The sequence below is a fragment of the Mustela erminea genome, chromosome 13 (genome assembly GCF_009829155.1).
Source record: "Mustela erminea isolate mMusErm1 chromosome 13, mMusErm1.Pri, whole genome shotgun sequence".
NCBI lineage: Eukaryota > Metazoa > Chordata > Mammalia > Carnivora > Mustelidae > Mustela > Mustela erminea.
The window spans coordinates 2,430,935-2,451,999 of NC_045626.1; the positions used below are offsets into that span (position 1 = coordinate 2,430,935).

The following is a 21,065-nucleotide window of genomic DNA, read 5'->3' on the forward strand; positions in this document are numbered from 1 at the left end:
TGACTGGACTCAAGGCCTGCTCGTTGGGGTCTCTAAAAGCTCCCCCAGGTAACTCCATGTTTTGCCAAGAGTGAAAACCACCACTTGAGACCCTGCGTGTTATTTCACGTAATGAGTTCTAAGACTAAAATGTAATTTGAAAAACACTAATTGCTTGAGCACAGAGACATGGTCTGTACACAGAGAAAATACAAAGACCCTGATATAGGGTAAGCATCATTTTAAAAACTGCTGAACTGACTTCATCTCACAAAGATTTACGATTTTGTATGGTTTTCCCAGGCTGTAATTGTGTCAAAGACCAGTATTTTTTTTTTAATAAATGCTTATAATGAAATGTTTTTGCTTTATTGTGGGAAAGACCAAGATTTTGAACTCCTGTTAACTCAGTACTTGATTCCAGGATCATAAAATCTTTAAATTGGATGTATTACCTAACACACTTTCCTCAAAATACTACGAAGTCTAGTCTCTGCCTACCTAAAAAGTTCAACGATGGAGAATGAAGGGTGCTCCTGTATGAAGACGTCTGTCCATCCTGGATTCCCAATACCGTTAGGAACTTAGTATTTTAAGCAGATCCTGTCCTCACCCTGGTCCTGCCAGTTCTGCCTGCTGAAGCCCGAATCACCTTTAAACCCAACAGGGTCTGCTGCCGCCGCGTATGCTGAATCCCACTGCTCTTAGCTCATCCTAGCAGTCTAGTCCCCTTGGCAAGAGAAGTAGAGTTCCTGAAGTCATCCACAGCCAAAATGGCCCAAACTGATCATCTGAGCATGAGAAGTCTTGCTTATTCATTTGACTCAAGGTCTGTGTGTCTCAGCGCTCTAGAAATGAAGGATTACAAATATTCCTCCAACAGAAAACAACTGAGCAGGGGCCACCTAAGGGCAAGCTTGGGAGAAAGCTTTGTACCACTGCACTAGAAAGAACAAATGGAAGCCATACAGGACCATCAGGGTCACATCATGACTTAGCGTAAACTAAAGTAAGTACCATGAAGAGAAAAGCCCCACCTCACTCATCTTTATGTCCCCAGGACAGTGTTGGGGACCAAGCAAATGCTCATTCAATAAACACGACCCTCACTGACTCCCACAGGAGGCTTCCCTCGCTCCAGGATCGCCCCCCCCGACCTCCAGCACAGGTGACGTATACTGCCGGACCCCCAGCCCATGCCTGAAGCCACAGGGTGCTGAACCCTAGCTGTACGGTTTTCTCCCACACAGACGTACCTCTCACTGAGTCTAACTCGGAAATCAGGTGCAGTAAGAGATTAACAGTAATAAAACAGGCAACTCTAACGGTTTGCTGTAAAAGCCGTGAATGTGGTCTCTCTCCCTCTACATCTCTTACCAGGTGGCACTCACTCTTCTTCTTGGGACATCAAGCGAGGCACCGTGACACAGCGTTAGGCTACCACGACCTTCTGGTAACATGTCAGAAGAGGGCCACCTGCTTCCAACCGCAGGGAGCAGAAACCACAGGTATGGGGGGACTGCTGTATGTATGCCCTAAGCTGATTACTACTCCAAGAAATGTTTAGTGGGCCTACTCCCAATGTCTTCTTGAGGTTTCCATTCTGCCATCCGTTCCTCTGGAACTCCAGACCTTGAGTGTCTGCTCCCTGCCACCACCAACAGTGCTCCCACCATCACAGGACACACACGGCCCTCAAGAGCAGAGGCAGGGACCCTGCTCTGGGGAGCTGAGCTCTGCTACCCAGCCCCGAGCAGGGCCTGCCCATCACGGGAAGTGCTTTCGCACATTTGTTGAAGAAATTTAGCGACTCGGTGTGGGGCTTGTATTCAACAAGAAAAAATAACGGAACACATACTTCAGAGTCAAGTCCCATCTCTGACACCAGCAGAGTGGACCTTCCACTCCACTCAGCCTCTCTGAGCTCTGTTCCCCATCTGTAAAAAGCCCCACCAACCTTCCAGGTTTCTCTTAAGAATAAAATCCATAATGGGAACAGAAAACAAAAGTATTTCAGATAATGAGAAATATTATTAAGACAGTCAACTGACAGAGCAACAGTCCTCAAACATTTTGATCTCAGGGTATTTGTACATTTTTAAATATTACTGAGGACCCCAAAGACTCTAAATTTATACACATTGTATCATCATTTGCCCTATTAGAAATTAAAATTATAACTGAGCACGTTTTAAAATATTTATTCACTTAAAAACAACCCCATTACATACACACTTTTATGAAATATATATTCTTCAAAAAGGCGATTAAGAAGTTTTCTTCATTAGAGTTTTCTCTTCTTCATTAAAAAGATTACAAATCCTTTCAATGTCCGGAGTCCTCACGTATTCCCTCTGTTGCACTATGTCGTGTTTTATTTTCCTGCAAACTATCTTACTTGGGATATGTTCAGCATGTTATTTCCGAGTGAAATGCATGAGAACACCACAGCTTCCCACAGTCCGGGGCCACCCGCCTGTGGCCTCGAGCAGAGGCGTGGGCAACCGAAGCGACCCCCACGGCCAGCGCACACGGAGAGCGAGTGAAATCACCGGACAGGGTCGCTGTGAGAATACGTGGCGGGCACAGCCCTGCGAGTGTCTCCAGGAACCACCCGAGAGAACCACAGTGGCCGAGGGCGGCCGGTGCGCGACCTTCCTCTCGGACAGGTCTGGGGGAGGCCTCTGCTGGGAGCTGGGGCACCAGGCCTAACACAGAGTAAGGGCAGGAGGCCTCTCAGGAAGGTCAGGGCACAGGCCTCCACGGGAGCCCCGAGAACAGGACCAGATCAATTAGGATCCCGCAGGAATGTGGACTTTACCTTAAGGAATGAGCAAGCCTTTGAAGAGGCTTAATCAAGGTGTGGCCACTTCATCTACACTTTCACGAGCCCCCCCAGGCTGATGGCCTAGGGCAGGGCGAGCCTCCCGAAAGTCCACCCGCAGACCCCGAAAGGGGAGGCCAAGGGCAATGCGGCTTCGAGGCAGAAGCTGCAAGAGTCGCTGTGAGCGGCCTGCAGGACTGGGACCGGGGCTACTCGTACGTTGAGGGCGGGACAAACCCAGGTGGACCCTGAGGCCACTTGGGAAGCTGGCAGGGACGGGGGCTGTGCCCCGGCCTTGGGTGGAGGCGCCTTCCCCGCGGGCCGCCGCGACGCCCCGCACCTGCTCTCTCGGGCCATAAAGGACCGAACGGGACGAGGCCAGCGGGAGCGGAGCGCGGCCCTCAGGACCCGCTGCGGCCCGCATCCGACGCGGGGCTCCCGTCCGGCCGTCCCCCGGGTCCCGCACAGCCGGCGAGGGCGCCGCGTCCTCCGCAATCCCGTGAGATGCCGACGCGTCGTGGCCGCGTGTCCGCCCCGCGGCCGACCCCGAGGGTCCGGGCCACTCGCTCGCCCGCGCCGCCCTCCTGCTCCACGCGGCGAGGCCCGCTCCGCTCCGCCGCTCCCGCAAGGGACCTTCTCCGGCGCGAAGAGCAGCGCAGGGGCCGCAGCCCGGCGCCCCGAGCCCACCGACCGCTCCCGGGAAGGGGCCCGGGGTCCCCGCGCTGCGTCAGCGGCCGGCGAGGGGACGAGGACCCGGAGTCCCCGCGCCCCGGCCCGGCCCGGCCCCCACGCAGCCGCCTCTGCCAGCGCCGCGGCGCCCGGGTCTCGGCCCCCGGGACCCCGCCCCCGCCCCCCGGCGCCCGCGCGCCCCGGGCCCGCCCCGGACCCTCCCCGGACCCTGCCCGGGCCTCCCCGCGGGGCCGCGCCGCGAGCGCGCCCTCGGCAGTGCGGGGCGACCAGGCCGAGCCGGGCGCCTCTCCGCGGCCCGCCTGTGGGGAAGCCGCCCGCCCGTGCCCCGCGGGGCCCCGGAGACGCCGGCCCGGCCCGGCCGCCCCGAGACCCGCCCCGGGGAGGGCGCGTCCCTCAGGAAGGCCTCCCGCGCCGGGGAGCGCCGGGCCGGGCGGGCGGGCGGGCGCAGGGCGCAGGGGGGCGGCCGCCGGAGGGCGAGGGAGGGGGCGGCGGGCGGCGGGCGGCGGGCGGCGGAGGGCGAGGGAGGGGACGGAGGGCGGAGGGCGGAGGGCGGAGGGCGGAGGGCGGCGCGCACCTCGCCCCCGGCCCCGCCGCCGCCCGCCCGGCCCAGGAAAGTAGGCCCAGCCCGGCGGAGGGGCCGCCGCGCCGCGCCGGTATCAGTCCGCCCGCTCGCGGACGCCGGGACGGGGGCGGCGGCGGCGGCGGCGGGGACGGCGTGGGGCGCGGCGCGGCGGCCCCCGCCCCGACCCCGGCCCGGGCCCCGCGGGCCGCCCCCGGCCCGCCGCCCCCGGCCCGGCCCGCTCCCGGCGCCCTCCGCGCCGCATCCGGGGACTATATTCGCGCGGAGCGGCACAGCGCGGCGGCCGGGCCGGAGCCGCTTACCGGTGTCGCCGCGCGCCTCGCTCTCCTTGGGCTTCGGGGGGCGGCCCCGCGGCATCGTCGGCGGCGGCGGCGGACCACCCCTCGGCCGCACACACACTCACACACATACGCTCGGCGGAGCGCGCACGCGCGGGGACCGGCCGCGGGGGCGCGGCGCGCGCCCGGCCGAGCGGCGGAGGCGGGCGGAGCGGCCCGGGCGGGCGGCCGCGGAGCCGGGTCCGAGCGCCCGCGGGCGTCACGGGGGGACGGCGCCGGACCGCGCCAACGGGGGAGCTAGAACCGCGCCAACTTCGGCGGGTTCCATGGCCCGGCGGGCCGCGTTGGGGGCGTTGGGCGCGGGCGCGGGGTGGGGGCGGGGAGCGGCGCCGTGCGCATGCGCGCTCCGCGTTCGGGCCTGGTGAGGACGGAGCGCCGCGGGCCGCGGTCACCTGGCGGCCGCTGTCCCGACGGCCGGCGTGCGGGGGGCGGGCGGGCCGCGCTCGCCCTGAGTCCTCCCCCCCGGTCCCTGTGGGAGAGGGCGGGGGGCCCGAGGTCACTCTGGGTCCCCCCCTCCCGTCCCGACGGCCGGCCTGGGTGGGGCGGGCGGGCCGTGGTCACCCCTTAGTCCCGACGGACAGCACGCGTGGGGAGCGGGGTGCTGTGGTCCCCTTCGGTCCCCCCCGGCCCTGGGCTGAGCCGGGCAGCCGTCCCAGCGCGTGTCCAGCCGACGTCACCGCTGGGACAGCCGTCAGGACAGCAGCAAAGGTGCGGCCGACCCGGCCAGGTGGTGAGCAGGAGCTGGTGGGCGGGTTGGGTCGGAGCCGGGGTCCCTGGTGTGCCGGGGCCTCGGAGTGCCCGGCGTCCAGGTACCTGCCCGGCGTCCAGGTACCTGCGGGCCGCGGCGCTGCCGCCCCGGGCCCAGCCGCACGCGCGCTTCTGGGGCAGGGCCGTGGGCGGAGGGCGAGCCGCAGTGTCCGCTTGCACGTGGGTGCGTCTGTGGATCCCGCTGTGCCCGCGCCGACCTCCGCGGAACCGGGAGTGCGGGGCCGCGCGGGAAGCCATCCGCTGCCCCCGCCAGCCGGGGGCGGTCCCGGTCCGCGGGAGAGTGAGGCCGCGCGCCGCGATGACCCCTGCAGGCCAGGCGTTCCGGGGGCCACAAGGGGAAAACCATGTCTTCCCCTCAAAAACTTGCAGCCATGGGACAAGAAAGACAAAAGTGGCCAATAATGATACAGATTTTAAAACGTGATGGAGAAAGTTGAGGACGACATAAATTATGGTTGGAAACAGAAATAGGAAAGACACTCTTAAGTAAAACTTGGTGAATGCCTGCATTCTGCCCAGAGATGGTAAGAATAGGGCTTCCCAGGGAGAGGGAACAGGGTAAAAAGGGGAGGGGGTGTATTTTCTCAGGTGCTTTCTATCTGTTCACTTTTGTTTGCACGTATTCATCCAAATCCTGATACTCAAATCCTGAAAGAAAAAAACAGGCGGAGAATCCTATTTAAAGAGAAATGAGCTCAGAGAGGTTACTGAACCTCCGACATCAGCGAAAGAAGAGCAAATATTAACATCGTTTTTACTGCTCACATTTGAGCGTTGTACATAATCGTGCAAGGTGCCATTCTACAGAGCATAGTGCTGACATTCAGAGGGGCTAAATTCGATGGAGGGTGCACAGCCCAGGGAGAGTCCAGGGTGCAAACCATATGTGCTTACTTGTTCACCCGTGTACACGCTCGGATCAAAACAAATACACATACGTTTAGACAAAATATGACCATTACATATGCATATCAGGCCTAGGACAGGTATAAGGCTGAGAAAAAGATTGGACTCAGATTATAAGAATCTTGGGGCATTTGTAAGTCAATTTGGATGATAATATGTATGTATGTATGTAAAATTCTGTTCTGAAAATGATTTGAAGCAATTTATATCAGTAAAACATAGATGAGGAAATCAGGATACAGGAAGAAATTAGAAAACCCAAGGGAATAAGTACCTAAACTAGGAAGTCCTATGTAGTTTAAAAAAAAAAAAAAAAGTGAATAGGAAATTCAATTCCAGGTAGAAGTAGATGTGATTAGTTACAAGATTCTCACCTGTCCACAGAGAACAGCTGTATTCCTATGTAGTTTCATAACTTTGTTTCTTTTTTTTACTGTCCATACACATACCATCTGTACACAGAGACGGTTTTACTTCTTCCCTTGTGACTTGGATGCCTTTTGTTTCTATTTCCTGCCTAATTGCTCTGGTTAGGACTTGTAGTAGGATACTGAGTAGGAGTAGTCCGAGTGGACACCCTTGTCTTTTTCCCGAGCGTAGAAAGCTCTGAACAGCTCACCGCTGAGTATGACGTTCGCTGTGGGCTGATCAGAGAGGGCCTTTCTTATGTTAAGATGCCGTCCTTATGTACCCAATTTGTTGGGAGCTTTTGTCATGAAAGGATGTTGAATTTTATCAAATTTTTTTTTCTGTATGTATTGAACATGTATCTTTTGTTCTATTAATGAGGTGGTGTATCACATTAATTTACCTTGCTTTCCAAGGATAAATTATACTTGATCGTGGTGTACGTTCTTTTAATGGGCTGTTGCCCTCGGTTTGCTAGTGTTTTATTGAAAATTTTGCGTATATTCATTCACCAGGAATATTGCATATAGTTTTGTTTTTCTTGTATCCTTACCTGGCTTTGGTATCAGGATACTCCTGGCCTCATAAAATGAGTTGGAGAGTATTTCCCTCTTCAGGTTTTTGGAAGAGTTTGAGAAGGATTCATGTTATTCTTTAATGTTCAGTCGAACTCACTGGTGAAACCGTCTGCTACTGGTCGTCTCTTTGGTGGGGGTTTTTATTACCGTCTTCGTCTCCTTCCTCACTGGTCAGTCCAGTTTCTCTGTCTTCAGGACTCCGTCTCGGCCGCTGGCGCGCGTCCGTTTCTGGGCTCCGGCTCCTGGGTGTCTCCGAGGTTCCCTCCGGCTCATTTTTAAATTGATTCCTAAAGCAGACATAAAAAGGGGGAAAAACATAGCCCCCCCCGAACCAGCACACAAGGCACAGCTAGAGGACAGGCCACCTCCCCCGAAGACGCAGTTGAGCATCTCCCTTGGGGCGTCCTCTCCCTAGAGGCGTCTGCTCTCCCGACAACATGACAGCCCTTTGCCTTTATGGCTGCGCGGGCTTTTTAGATGTCTTTGGATAAATGAAGTCTTGGTCAGTTTTCAGCTTTGTCCGAGTTTTCCGAGTTCGTCTGGGGCTTGCATCTTTGCGTCACGCGCATTTGTGATACGAAGCCGATGCCTGTGGCCGTCCGCGTGTGCTGTTGTGGAGCGTTTCCTTGCGAGACGTCGCGCGCCCGCTCCATGGTCGACAGACTGCCAGGTTATGGCCGGTGGTTTTGGGGGGTTTTTTTTGTTTGTTTTTAATAAGATGCTGCTTGTTGCACTTGCCTCTGGTATTGGTCTTTTTTTTTTTTTAAACACAGGATGAAAAATATTTCTTATTTTTCGCTTTCCGTTTGTCCCATGTCAGCTAAGTTTGCTTTTCTCCAGTTTCTTCCTCTGTGTGGACGGACCTTCCCCGCCGGCCCGTGCTCCTCGGTCCCTTCGCTAGTTTGAAAGTGACGTACGTGCTCCTTCCGTGAGGGCCGGGCACAGACTTCAGGACGGTACTTAGGAAAGCCGAAGGTTAACATCTTTTCCTTTCTCCTAATTTATGACCTATTGTTTGGTGTTTTAATTCTACTGTAAACTGCAAAAGATACTCTTGTTTTCTTTAGTCTAATCTGTGTGAATACACTCACATATCCCCGTGTACTTATATTCTGATTTTTCTTGTCCTCTGCCCTCGTCATGTCCCCAGACTTCACCTTCTCTCTCTGCCTCACGTACACTCTCACCGTTTCACCGAGAGACAGGACTAGCAGCAACGTTCTGTCATTTTTTGTACCTGAAGATGTCCTTATTCTGCCCTCATTCTTAAAAGATGCTTTTTCTGCTAAAACAATTCTAGGTTAACACTTGTTTTCTTTGAATCCACTGAAACTATTCCACGTACAGATGAGTTTCTGTTGCAAGTGATGACGCGTCTGTTCTCAGTCTTTTCCTTTGCAGGTCATTTTTCCTCACTGGAAGCTTCTGTGACCTTCTCTTGGCCGTTGCTGACTTGCAGACCGGTCATGGAGTGCCGGGGTAGATTCTTCCATTTACACGCTCAGGGATTCAGTAGGAATTCTCAGGGGTTGTAGGTACAAAGGCAGCCTTAGCCTTATTCTTTCTCTTTCTCTTGGAATTCCAGACAGATTTATGAGAGACCTGCTTATTTTACACTCCATTTTTCTTAACTTTTCTTTTCTATTTTCTCTGTACTTTATCTTGGATAATTTTTTAAAGATTTATTTTGCAATTCACCGATTTTATCTTCTGCCATGACTTAAGTTAAACCTACCATTGAGTTTGATAATTCACTTATGTTTTATTTATCTTTTATAATTTCATTCTTTTTTCAAATCTATGGTAAACTTTTCCAACTTTTTAATGACAAAATTATCAAGCATGAAAATAGTTGAAAAAATAGTATAATGAACTCGTATGTACTGAACACTAGATTCAACAGTCTTAATAATTTTGCCATATTTGCTTTATCTATTTTTCTTTTTTAAAAAGATTTTATTTATTTGACACAGAGAGAGAGAGATCACAAGTAGACAGAGAGGCAGGCAGAGAGAGAGAGGGAAGCAGGCTCCCCGCTGAGCAGAGAGCCCGACGCAGGACTCGATCCCAGGAACCTGAGATCATGACCTGAGCCGAAGGCAGAGGCTTAACCCACTGAGCCACCCAGGCGCCCCATCTATATGTTTTTCTGTTGTCTTTTGTTTTTCTGTGTGTGCAGTTTTCATTTCTTGTAATTCTGTTTTTGCCAAGCTATTTGAAATAAGCTGTAGACATCACAACGTATTACTCCTAACTACACTGATGCAGTGTACATAAAACATAACTACTTCAGCATAGCTCTCCTAAGAATACATGCCTTTCCTTACATATCCATGATATCATTACTGTAGCTAAGAAAAATATCAGTAATCTAATATATTTAATATCTACTCTATATTAAAATACCCCCAATTGTCTCATGTTTATTTCACCAATCAAGATCCAAAAAGGACTCTTTTTTTTTTTCCCCAACACTTTATTTATTTATTTGACAGAGAGAGAGAGAGGGAGAGAGCACAAGCAGGGGGAGCAGCAAAGGGAGAGGGAGAAGCAGGCTCCCCCAGGGCAGGAAGACCCATTCGGGGGTCATGACCTAAGCTGAAGGCAGATGCCTTGCTGACTGACCACCGCCCCAAGACTCGTCTTCAATTCTTATTCTGCCTCGTTTTATTTTTAACAGCTTTGCTGAAATACAACTAATGTGCAGCAAAGCACATATGAAAGGGTAAAGTATGATAAATTGTGACACATGTATAAAATGTGAAGCCAGCGATACAATCACGGTGTGAACAGTCCCTGTCACCCAAGCAGGTCCTTGTTTCCCCGTGCTCCCATCCCCTCTCCCTGGTCCCCAGCTCCCCGGCAGCTGCTGATCTTTTTGTCACTATAGATTAGAGTGCATTTTCCAGAGCGTTATATAAATGCAACCGTGTGATATGTGCCCTTTTTACCTAACTTCCTTCACTGTGAATAATTATGAGATTTACTCACATTGTTGTAGTAATCAATAGTTTATTCCATTTTACTGCGGAGTATTTTTTTTTACTGGGATACAGTGTACATATGACATTCATTTCAGGTGTGCAGCACAATTACTTCTAACTGTATATATTGCGAGATAACCCTGATGAGTCTAGTTAACCTCCATCATCACACAGATAAAACAAGGTTTTATCCTTGTGAAAGCTTATAAGATCTTCTCTCTGCAGCTTTCAAATACATGGTACAGTGTTATTAACTATGGTCATGTTCCCCTTTCCGGACTTAGTTATTTTATAAAAACACAGAATGCTTCATCATGCTTGCACGGGCACGTGCTACTTCTCTCTGTATCCTTCTGATTTTATCAGACGTGCTGCCGAAGCAAGCACCGAGTGCTCTTTCATTTTATGGACAGACCACCGTCTGTCTACCCACCCACCTGCTGATGGACCCTTGGGTTGTTTCCGGTCTTCAACTCTTTCAAACAGGACCCAGACTAGGGCGAAAGAACAAGGCAGCTCGTGTTCATTCTCAGGTTCACACACCTGTTCCCCGTGCCTCACCTCGCGCGGGCCCTGATCACAAACGACACTGCTAGGAACATGTGCATCAAGTCTGGACACAGACACGACGCGCGCCTTCGTTTTTCCTGGGTAACTACCTAGGCATGGAGTGGCAGGGTCAAAGGGTAGCTGCTCCTTTCACTTTTTTAGAAGCTGCTAAACTGCTTTCCAAAATAGTAGTGACTGCCTGACCTTTGTACGAGCCACGCAGAGCATGCTGGTCCCTCCGCTCACTCCAGCACTCGGTATGGTTAGCCTTTTGGGTTTCAGTCTTTCCCATGGATGTGTCATGATCCCTCACTGTGCATTTGCCTTTCTCTAATAACTCATGCAACTAAGCATCTTTTCATCTGCTTATTTGCAATCTGTGGATTGTCCTTGAGGTAGTCTCTGTTCACATCTTTTGCCCATTTGTAACTGGATCATTTGGCATCTCGGTGAGATGCAGAGGTATCTGATACCTCAAATGCGGTTCCTTGCCAGGTACAGGTTCTGTAGTACTTCCTCCTAGTAGGTGGCTTCCCTTTTCATTGCTTTAACATTGTCCTTTGAATGGCACGAGTTTTTGGGTTTATCAAAGTTCACATGATCAATTATTTCATGCTTTTTCTGTCATTTCAAGGAAATTTTCCAAGTCTAAAGTCCTTAAGATTTTCTGTGTTTATTTTTGGAAGTCTTCGCTCTTAGAGTTTGGTCTTTTTCCGTTATGGTTAATTTTAAATTTGGTCTGAGGTAAGGGTTGAGTTTCCTTTTCTCAACACGATATCCAGTAGCTCTAGCACAACTTGATAAAAAGGTGATTACTTCTCCGTTGAAATGCCTGGTCAACATTGTTTAAAATTAATTATGTATGTACAGGCCTATTTTGGAAACTATTCAGTTCTACTTTAGTGTTTCTCTTACCTCCAGTGCCACACACATTTCTTGAATTTTGAAATCAGCTTGTCAATCTCCAAAAAAAAAATTTTTTTTTAAGGCAGCTGAGATTTTTTAATAGAATTGCTTCAAAAAAAAAAAAAAAAAAAAAGAATTGCTTTGAATCCATAAATGGATCTGGGAGAAATCCACGCCTTCAGCATGTGGAGTCACCTGGTCGGTGGCCACAGTGTGTCTCCCAGTCCCTCAAGTCTCTTCTTCTGTGTCTCATTCTGTGTTTTGTCGTTTTCAGTGCTCAGGTCTCGCCCATCTTTTGTCAAATATATCCCTCCAAGGTGGCTAATATTTTTTATGTCACATTAAATATATTGCTTATCTAGTGTCAAATTGATAGCTCTACTTTTTAAAAATTGGTTGTTTATCCTAAAAACTTAAAAGTTATAGTAGCTTTTTTTGTAGATTCCAAAACTTTTTTTAAATAAATGATTTTGATTTCTGAGAATAAATGGTTTCAGTTCTTTTCTAATAAGGAACTGGCTTTTTCCCTTTTTCTGGCTTTATTGCATTGGCCATAATTTCTAACACTAGTTGTAATACTAACGCACAGACATAGTAACAGCAACTGTCTTTCCCTCCCTGATATTAGGGGGAAGGGAATCCGACTGTCCCTCTAACCTGGGAAATTAGCTACAGGTTTTCTGGGGTTGCCCTTTACCATATTGAGGCCATTTCCTCCTTTTCCTAGAGTGAGAGTCATGAATGAATATTGCACTTGCTGACATCTTCTTAGGAATGTTTGCATCTGTGTTCATGAGGAATATCAGTTTGTAGTTCTTCTGTTGTTCTCTTAGTCCTGTGTTTTTCCGGTTTTTGTATTGGGTCAATGCTAGTCTCAAATTGAACTGTGAGGCAACCCTTTCTCTTGAATCTGATGGAAGAGTTTAGCGTTAGCACACTGTCCCTTCCAAGTCTTAACAATGTTTGGCCTTTTTAATTTGTTGTGTTTTTTTTAAGATTTTATTATTTATTGTGTGTGTGAGAGAGAGAGAGAACGCTCAAACAGGAGGAGGACAGAGGGAGAAGCAGGCTCCCTGCTGAGCAGGGAACCCAATGCAGGACTCAGTCCCAGGACCCTGGGATCATGACCTCAGCCAAAGAGCAACGCTTAACCGACAGAGCCACCCAGGTGCCCCAATCTGTTTTTGTTCTGTTTCTCAGGTTCCAAAATAGGGTTCAAGTTAAGGGTAATGAAGAAGAAAACAAAAATGCTGGGCATTAATCATTTGCGGCCAGGCACATTCACACGTTTAATCTCTGTTAGATACCCCAGGACTAGAAGAGTGCATTATACTCCCATTTTACAAGTTTATCAAAAGAGGTTAAATAACTTGCCTAGTTATGGGCAGTCCTGGAGTTCAGATTGGAAAGCACGTCTCCAAGTCTCCAGAAACTGTATCCCCTTTCCTACAGCAGATGAGCAAATCGAAGTGTCCATCTCGTAGTCTGAGAAACTAAGGTCTGGGAATACGAAGTTAACTCCCCTCCACAGTCGTTTAATGCACAGGTTGTGTACTGAACTAGACTCTGTAGTCCACCTGCCGCTGAAGCCGCCTGGGGTAGTTCCAGAAATAAACTGACTTAGTTTGACACCAGAGAACATGGAAATAACATGATAAGTGAAGCCACAGCACTCTCATATGAAGACACGAGGAAGCAATGAATTTGCTGAGTCCAAGCCAGAACTCATAGTGATGCCAGTCGGTTCTGACTCGTGACTCTCTCAGAAGCAGGCAGGAGCCCAAGAAGATGGGCACAGTCCGCACGGAAGGGGGTGTGAGGACTGGCAGAACTGACGGGGGGCTCGGGGGGCACGATCTCCTCAGCAGGATTTTAGAAAGCACAATCAGCTGATAGGAAAAAAGGAGTGATGTTCATTCAAATTAGACAGCAAATGATGTGCGAATGTCTTGAATAAATAGGGAAAGAATGAGGCTTCATGAGGACACGGGACATGCCCACGAGCGGTGATGGAGGGAAGTCGCCATCAGGGACAGGCTCTAAAAACCACCAGAGGGCAGAACGACCGAGTGACGACAAGTTCCGCGCGGGACACGCAAGAGACGGCTTCGGTTTGCGTGTCCACCTTGCGTGTGTCGTCTGCCTTCTCAAACACTTGCCGTTTGCCACTACAGCCAGGCGCGTGGCTCCCTCCTCAAGGACACGTGAAGGACAAGCTCTTGCACTCCTGTATCTACCAAAGTAGTGAGCGGAAAAACACGGGGACGCGAGGGGTTCGTGTACCAGAAAGTTAAAGTGGCATTGGAAAGAGAATGCGGATTTTAGCTTCTTTATGCCAAAGACGACTTGTTACAGAGGTACCGTGTCTGCTCTCCAAAGCTGTATGCATAGATTCAGTCCTGAAATGCTACAGAAAGAGTAGGCAAAACATCAAAATTCTGAAGAAAATCTGCGTATAGCCCTAATAATAGGGAGAATGGGTCATTTAAATTCAGTTTGGGGGCATTCTGATGGCGCAGTCTTCCCGGAGGTACTTCTTTTCTCCCTTTCTGTGAACCGCTTGACCGTGTTATCACCTGATACATGTAATCCAGCTTGAGGCCCCCGAGGAAGCTGGGGCCCGGGGCTGATGGCGAGAAACAGCAGAGCAGCCGAGCATGGTCCCTGCGATCTGGGCCACCGCAGCCCCGTCCCTGTGGCCCTCGGCACCTTCTGTCATTGTCTGTCCTTCACTCACCGGCAGAAATACCTGTGCCGCACAAGTGACCGCCGGCCCGTGGATCCCCGGAGGAAGGTGGTTCCACAGCGGACGCTTGGGCTCGAGAACCTCCCTCCCAGCCACCGACCCTCACACAAGCCCGGCCTCACCTGCCCAGCGGGTGGAGCAGATGCGTGCCATCTCCGGCTCTTCGCACACACTCAGCTCGTGGGAGCGGCCTACGGTCCATGCAGTGTGGCGGGCGCTGTGCGAAGCCTCTGCACATGCTGCACGTTGTATCCCGCAGAACCCTCGCGGCGGCCGACAGTAAGCTTTTCGCTCCAGAGGCCAGGCTCTGCCACCCCGGGAAGACCACGTCACCCTTCTAGGTCTCAAGTGGCAAAAGCTGAGCCCGAAGCTCTCGTGGTTTTAATGCCCCTTCATGCTCTGCGCTTCAACCTGGAAACTTCGGACACTATTTCTTTGTAGGAAGAGCCTGTTGGGACAGTGGATGGGGGTCCGAACTTGTACATCACCAGGGCTCCCCGCCTGCCTGTGGGTCACGCTTGCTGTAATAAAAACAGACATGGGCCAACAAGTCACCGGCAGCCCTGGCTTCATTTCCACAGCTCAGTGAGGCCTGCACCCTTCTCTGGGGAGGTCAAGTGCACAGAGGCAGCCAGGCCAAAAGAGGGGACCACACCCCACCCCATTCCTGTAGAATCCTAAACACCGCCAGCCCACTGCCCGGGAAGGTGCCCCCAGGGCCGAGTGATAGAGGAAAGGGGCACGTTCCAAAGCCCCGCCACCGCTGACCCTTCCTGTCCCTCTCCTGCTCTCCACGAGGACCTCCGCGCCCACTCACCGCTCACACTTGCGGAGCACGGCTCCCCGTTACTGCTCCCTTCCCTGCAGAACTTGCGAGGGGCCTTCTCACACCACTTTCACCCGGTCTTCCCTTCGGTCCTCCAGAACTCCTTAGGGCACCCAGGTCAGGCCCCCACGACTCTGCTGTCTCCATCCGCTGCCCTGCTCTCCCTGACTCCTGGTGGCTGGGCGGCCAGTGACCCGCTCAGCTCACCCCCATCTCCCGCAGCTGCACCTGGCCCTGGGCTGCTCCCCACAGTCCGGCTGGTGTCTCAGGGGACATCCGTCTTGCAACACTCTCCGCTTCTCGAGCTGCTCGGGCTGTGCCTCCGGCCCCTCCCGGTGAGCGGAGCCCCTCCGGCACCTGCCAGGTCTTCCCATAGCCACGTGCCGGCGTCGCTCCGAAGCCATCTCACCCAACCCGGACCGGCCTTCCTCCCGCCAAGCTCGCGTGTCGGTTAAGAATCTGGGCGCCTGGACGCAGCTTGCTGGCTTTCCCGTGCTGGTCCCCGCTGTCTCAGCAGAGGTGTCCGGGGCTTGCTTTGTAGCTGGGCAGCGCGTTCCACTAATGTCCGCCCCACCCCCTTCCCCAGCCCGGCTGCCAGAGCTCCCCCTGCGTCATCTTCCCCGCGTCGTCCCAAGCTCCGGCTAGGCCCCCAGTTGGCCTGCGTTTCAAACATGCCAACCTGCCTGCCGAGTGAGCATCCCGAAATCCAAACCTGACCTTTTCACTCCTAAGCTAAACCGTTCTGAGGCGCTGTCAATCCCTGCACCCTGGATTTGTGAGTGTATTATGCGATGCTAAACCGCACGGAAGTGTGTAAGTACTGCTCCCGACACCGCACACTCGTCGCCGCACTGGCCCAGGCATCCCAGGCCGGAGGCCCGTGTCCTCAGGGCCTCTGTGTGGCACAACTGCAGGGGACACGCCCAGGGGTGGAGCCATGCGCCCTCCCAGCTGTGGGAGCAGCCCTGCATGGGCTCCCTGTGCCCCAGGCACCGCCTCCAGGCAGTCGCCCCCAGACCCGGAGCTCACCTTCAGGTGCTTGCTCTGTCCGCGTCTGGAAGCTGTGAGCAGGGCTGTTCCTCCCACTTCGCGCAAGTGCTGGCGACCCCATCCACGTGGGCACCTGCGTCCCCGTCCCCTACGGTGACAGTACACGCGCTGTCCTCACCTTCACGGCCGCAACCGTTCCACTGTATGACCATACTGCGATTTTCTTAATCTCTTATGCTGATGAAATTTAGGCTACTTTTGATTTTTTCTTTGCTACTACAAGTGTTATTGCTCCAAACGTCCCTCTGCGTGTCTCCCTGTGGATATAAATGTCCTGGGTTGTAGGAGCGGAGTTGCTGCGGTTTAACGTGATTTTCTAACATGAGCACAAGCATGTACATTCTCACCAGCAGTGTCTGAAAATCCCTGGTGCTCTCTGTCCGCGGCCCTTGGAGTACTACTAGGACTCTCAATTTTTGCTGACCTGTGAGGTTTTGAGTTTTCTTCGTTTCTCATGAGGCTGAACCTCTTGTTTGCTTCTCCGCTTCAGTGATTTGCCCGTTTTTGTTTTTGCCTATTTTAAAAATTCAGTTTTCTTTATTTTCACTGATTTACTGTAACTTTGTATATTCTGAATATTATTTTATTGATAAATACAGGTATTTTATGAGACAGATACTAATATTTTATCACAAAATCCAAGTTTTAATTTGATTGTGATTTCATGTACCAGCCTTTTCCCCAACCCAGGGAGATTTCACATGTTTCCATCTTGACATTCCGGATCCTTTCTTACTCACCTCAAGAGCCTTTCCTGGCTTCCGAAGGCTGCGCGTCCCTCTGCCGTCTGTGTCCCCCACAGTCGTGACGCTCACGGCCACTCGTGCTTCCGTCAGACCCAGCGTTCCCCCCGACCCGGGCCGGATGAGGCGACCTCCGTCCTGCAGCCAAACTCCTCCCCACCATCGCTTTGGTTATCTGAGGGGCTGCTTTTCCCAACCAGATTTTGGGAGTTTAATCCCTTTGTTCAGACAGGGGGATCTGTAGGAAGCACCAGGGCCCTTCAGACTCAGGTTCCACACGGGGAGGGCAGAGTGGTCTGGGTGCGAAAGCCCCCCCGTCGGGGCTGGGAAGCCAAGAGCAAAACCAGGTCTCTGGAGGAGCGTGGTTCATCCCACAGCCAGGGGCCAGGCTGTGGACGGGACTCCATCCCGGGGAGCCACCGGGAAAACCCACCTGGACGCGGGGTGAGGTCCGGGGCTGCAGGTGGGGAAGGGGGCCCAGGGGGGTTAAGAGCTCGCAGGTGGGACTCTGCTGGCTTCACTGTGTGTGGGCAGGTCCCAGGCCGGAGGCTGCTGCCAGAGCGGCTTCACAAGGTCACCCAGCACGCGGTGCAGTCACCGTGGCTCCCCCTGTGCCCGGACCCCACGAGGTGCGGAAGGGCCGCTCTGGGCTAATGTCAGTCAGTGCCCCCTCCTGCGCACCCTGCCCCCCCCCCGGGCGGGGGTCACTGCGGATCCAAAAGAACAGGGCTGGGCTCCACATCATGTCCCTAGATGCAGGGACCACGGTTCACACGCACAGGCAGGGAGAGGAGAGGAAGGGGGGGCGGCAGCGCCATCTGGTGGCAGGTCCTGCCAGCAGCACGTCCTCCGCGGGGCGAGGCCACAGGAGCCGGTCATTGCCGGGGCTCCCTGGCTCTTGGAACAGCAGGTAACCTCTGCTTCCCGAACCACAGCGCAGAGCAGGCTCTCAATGGACAGATTCCTCCTGCAGCTTTAGCTTTCCAGGAAAGTGGAGCAGCTGGTGCAGAGTTCATGCAGTACGGTCTCTCCTGGTAATGGCATCTTGCTTCTGTTGGTCATTTATCTCGAGGACGAACCGATACGGACACATTAGTGGTAAGTAAATCGCGCGCCTCGTGTGCATGCAGGAGGTTGACCTCTGGTTCTGTGGGTCTCGACACGTGCCAGACACGCATCCACCGCTACGGTACAGGGAAGAGCTGCAGAGCCCCCAAATTTCTCTGTGCCTCGCCTGTCCCCCCTCCTCCCTCCTCCACTCTTGAACCCTGCCCGGGCAGTGACTGATCAAGGCCTCCATGGCTCTGCTTCTCCCAGGACATCAGAGAGCGGGACTCACATGGTTCCCGCCGTTTCTGGCCGGCTGCTTTCACTTCACTTCACTTCGCTTGGTGGCTCATTTCTTATTAGGACTGAATAATATCCCCTGGTCTGGAAGGACCCCAGTTTATTTACCCATCACCTGCGAAGGACGGCTCGGTCACTTCCAGGCTTAAGCGATAATGTGGAAACCTGCTATAAACGTCTGTGTGCGGGTGTTTTTGTGGACATCGTCTTCAGACCCTGTGGGTAAATAGCAAGAGTAGGACTGCTGGATGGTGTGGTGAGTGTTTAGCTTTTGTAAAAATCCCAGAGAGCGCTCTTGGGGCAGGGAGTGCGAGGTCCCGCGGCCCGCCCCCCTCCTCTGGCACCGAGCGTGGTGTCCTCAGCATGTGGACAACCGCAGAGGTCTGGCCCTTCTGGTGGGTCTGTAGTGGTGTCTCAGCACAGTTTCTAATTCGCGTCTCCCCGCTGACAGATGGTGGAGAGCATCTTCCCATCAGCTTATTTCCCATCTGTGTGTCTATGGGGAGATGCTTGTTCAGGTCTTTGCCCATTTTTGTAATTGAGTCGTTTGCTTGTTGTTGAGTTTCAACTTTGTGTATTTTGGGTACCAGTGCTTTATGTGTTTTGCTATATATTTTAATACAAATGAAATAAATGCACAGATGTGTAAATGAAACATATTTGTTGGGCTGTCACTTAAAATCACCTCCTACACTGTCTGTGGTATGCATCCAACATTTTGGGAAATACTACTTAAATCTTCGGATTGAGGGGAAAGAGCCAGTTCCAACAATAGCGACGCATTTCCATGCTCATATAATTAAAGCAAGTAACTGTAAGAGCGTCCTGGAAACTCACTTCTCACAGACTTGATTAGACATCGCTATTTTAGAACTGGTGGACTACTGGGACCCCCCATGCTTGAGGCTTAACACATACCAACATCTGTCCAACACCATATGCCTTGGGAACTCACTCACATGCGCATTTACATTCTATTTATTTCAAAAATTTCTGGATAGCTGTTTCAGCCTATTCAGGCTGCTGTAACAAGGTACCCCAGTCTGGGTGCCTGACACACAACAGAACCTGGTCTCTCACCGTCTGGAGGCTGTTCGTCCAAGATCAAGGGGACCGCGTGGTCAGGTTCTGGGGTGGGCACTTCTCTGAGCTGCGGACGGCTGTCTTCTCACCACGTGTCCTCACCGGTGAAAGGGGCCTCTTTTCAGAGCACTCCTGAGGGCTCCACCTTCAAGACCTTATCACTCCCAAAGGCCCAGCTCCTATTACCATCACCCTGGACGGGGCCGGGGGTGGGGGGTGGTCAACAGGTAAACTGGGGGCAGGGGAAGAGCACTAACAACCCCTCCCTCACAGCAGCTACCCGTGATCACTGCTCTTAGCGGTAGGTCCTGCCATGTCAGCCGCGCTGCCTATGCACAGGTAAGCTTTAACTTCAGTTGATCAGTAGCAAACACCGTGGAACTTCCTGTGTGTACCAGACCTTTCCAGGAGACTTGGAACGGGGACAGCATGGAGACAGAAGCATCCTTCCGGCAGGAGGCCAGAGCTCTCACGGCCGTTCATCATTTACTTGCGTGTTGAGTTTCTTAACTTCCCTGAGGCTCAGCTGATACATCTAAAGGAAGCAACAGCTCAGGTTCTCTTTAGCGCTGACACTTTTTTTTTTTTTTCTTAAGATTTTATGTATTTATTTGACAGAGAGAGAGAGCACAAGCAGGCAGAGGGGCAGGCAGAGGGAGAGGGAGAAGCAGGCTCCCCACTGAGCAAGGAGCCCGACATGGGACTCGATACCAGGAACCAGCGATCACGACCTGAGCTGAAGGCAGAGGCTTAAGGACTGAGCCAGCCAGGCGCCCCGAGTCGGACACTTTCATGATTCCGTAGCTTCTGGACGCTTACCTGGAAGACACAGGAAATGCGGCGTGGGGGAGGCTGCGGGCAGAGCAGGCCGGGTCTGAGGGGCGGCCACAGCAGGAAGGAAGCCACAGCTTCACCTTGGCCGAGCCCCGAAAGGAGCAGCGCGGTTGGGGCTGGAGCTCCCGACGCGACCGACCTCACTGGACGACTCCCTGCGGAGCACCATGTGGCGCTGAGCTCCACGCTCAGCAGCGGAAACAAGACACACAAAACCCAGCACAAAACCTCCCGCAGAAATTTCGTCTCAAACGCGACAGCTGCCATCATGCTGGGACAGTCAGCGTCGCAAGTCCAAGCTTCGTCCAAAACCCCAGCGTGGGGAGCCGGACCCACCCGCTCCAGGCGCTGGGGAGCCCAAGGGCTGAAGACTCCCCCTTGCCCCGTCTCTTGTCTGGGGAACAAGCAGAGTCCTCCCGGAGGCTGCTGTGAGCTGTCCACGGCGGACACAGGATTTATGGCCACGTGACAGCCTCCAGGTGAGGCGGCCACTGTCACGCCCTCCAGACCCTCCGGCAAACGCCAGGCTCCGCGCCAAGCCGCCTGCCGCGCCGAGTCCCGGAGCCCTGGGCTCCCGGCTGCCGCCTGCTCCGCTCTCCGCGCGACCTGCCCCGTCAGCCGCTGACCGTGTCTCTGGAGGCAAGAGGAGAAAGCCAAAAAGTCTGGCGCGACGTGCTATTTCACAGTTGTAGAAACTCCCAACAAGACCTGGAGAAGAAAATGCCGGAACTGGTTTCCCTCCGCCCACGGAGCACAGGAGGGGTCCTCCTCTCACGCCCTCGTCGTCTGTATAACGAGCATTTGGGAGGCAGGTGTCTTAGCCTGGTTCAGCCAAGAGCAGAGTCCGCCGCACGGGCTTCTGTGCGGGTGCCGGGTCTGCTGTGGCACTGTACGGGACGCGGGTCGGGACGGAAGCCCAGGGCCAC

General features: G+C 53.2%; 1 protein-coding gene across 2 annotated transcripts in view; it reads right to left on the reverse strand.

The window, feature by feature from the left end:
* ZNF236 (zinc finger protein 236) overlaps positions 1-4,519 on the reverse strand; it is a 102,514-nt gene extending 97,995 nt beyond the window's left edge. The window contains exon 1 of one of the 2 annotated variants that reach the window (XM_032310281.1): positions 4,376-4,519. In XM_032310281.1, coding sequence (XP_032166172.1) covers positions 4,376-4,430 — 55 coding nt within the window. In that variant the 5' untranslated portion in view covers positions 4,431-4,519. Of the gene's footprint in view, positions 1-2,800; positions 3,626-4,375 lie in introns of those variants that run through there. The other variant, XM_032310282.1, reaches the window with a different exon arrangement.
* Between the last annotated feature and the right edge of the window lie 16,546 nt (positions 4,520-21,065).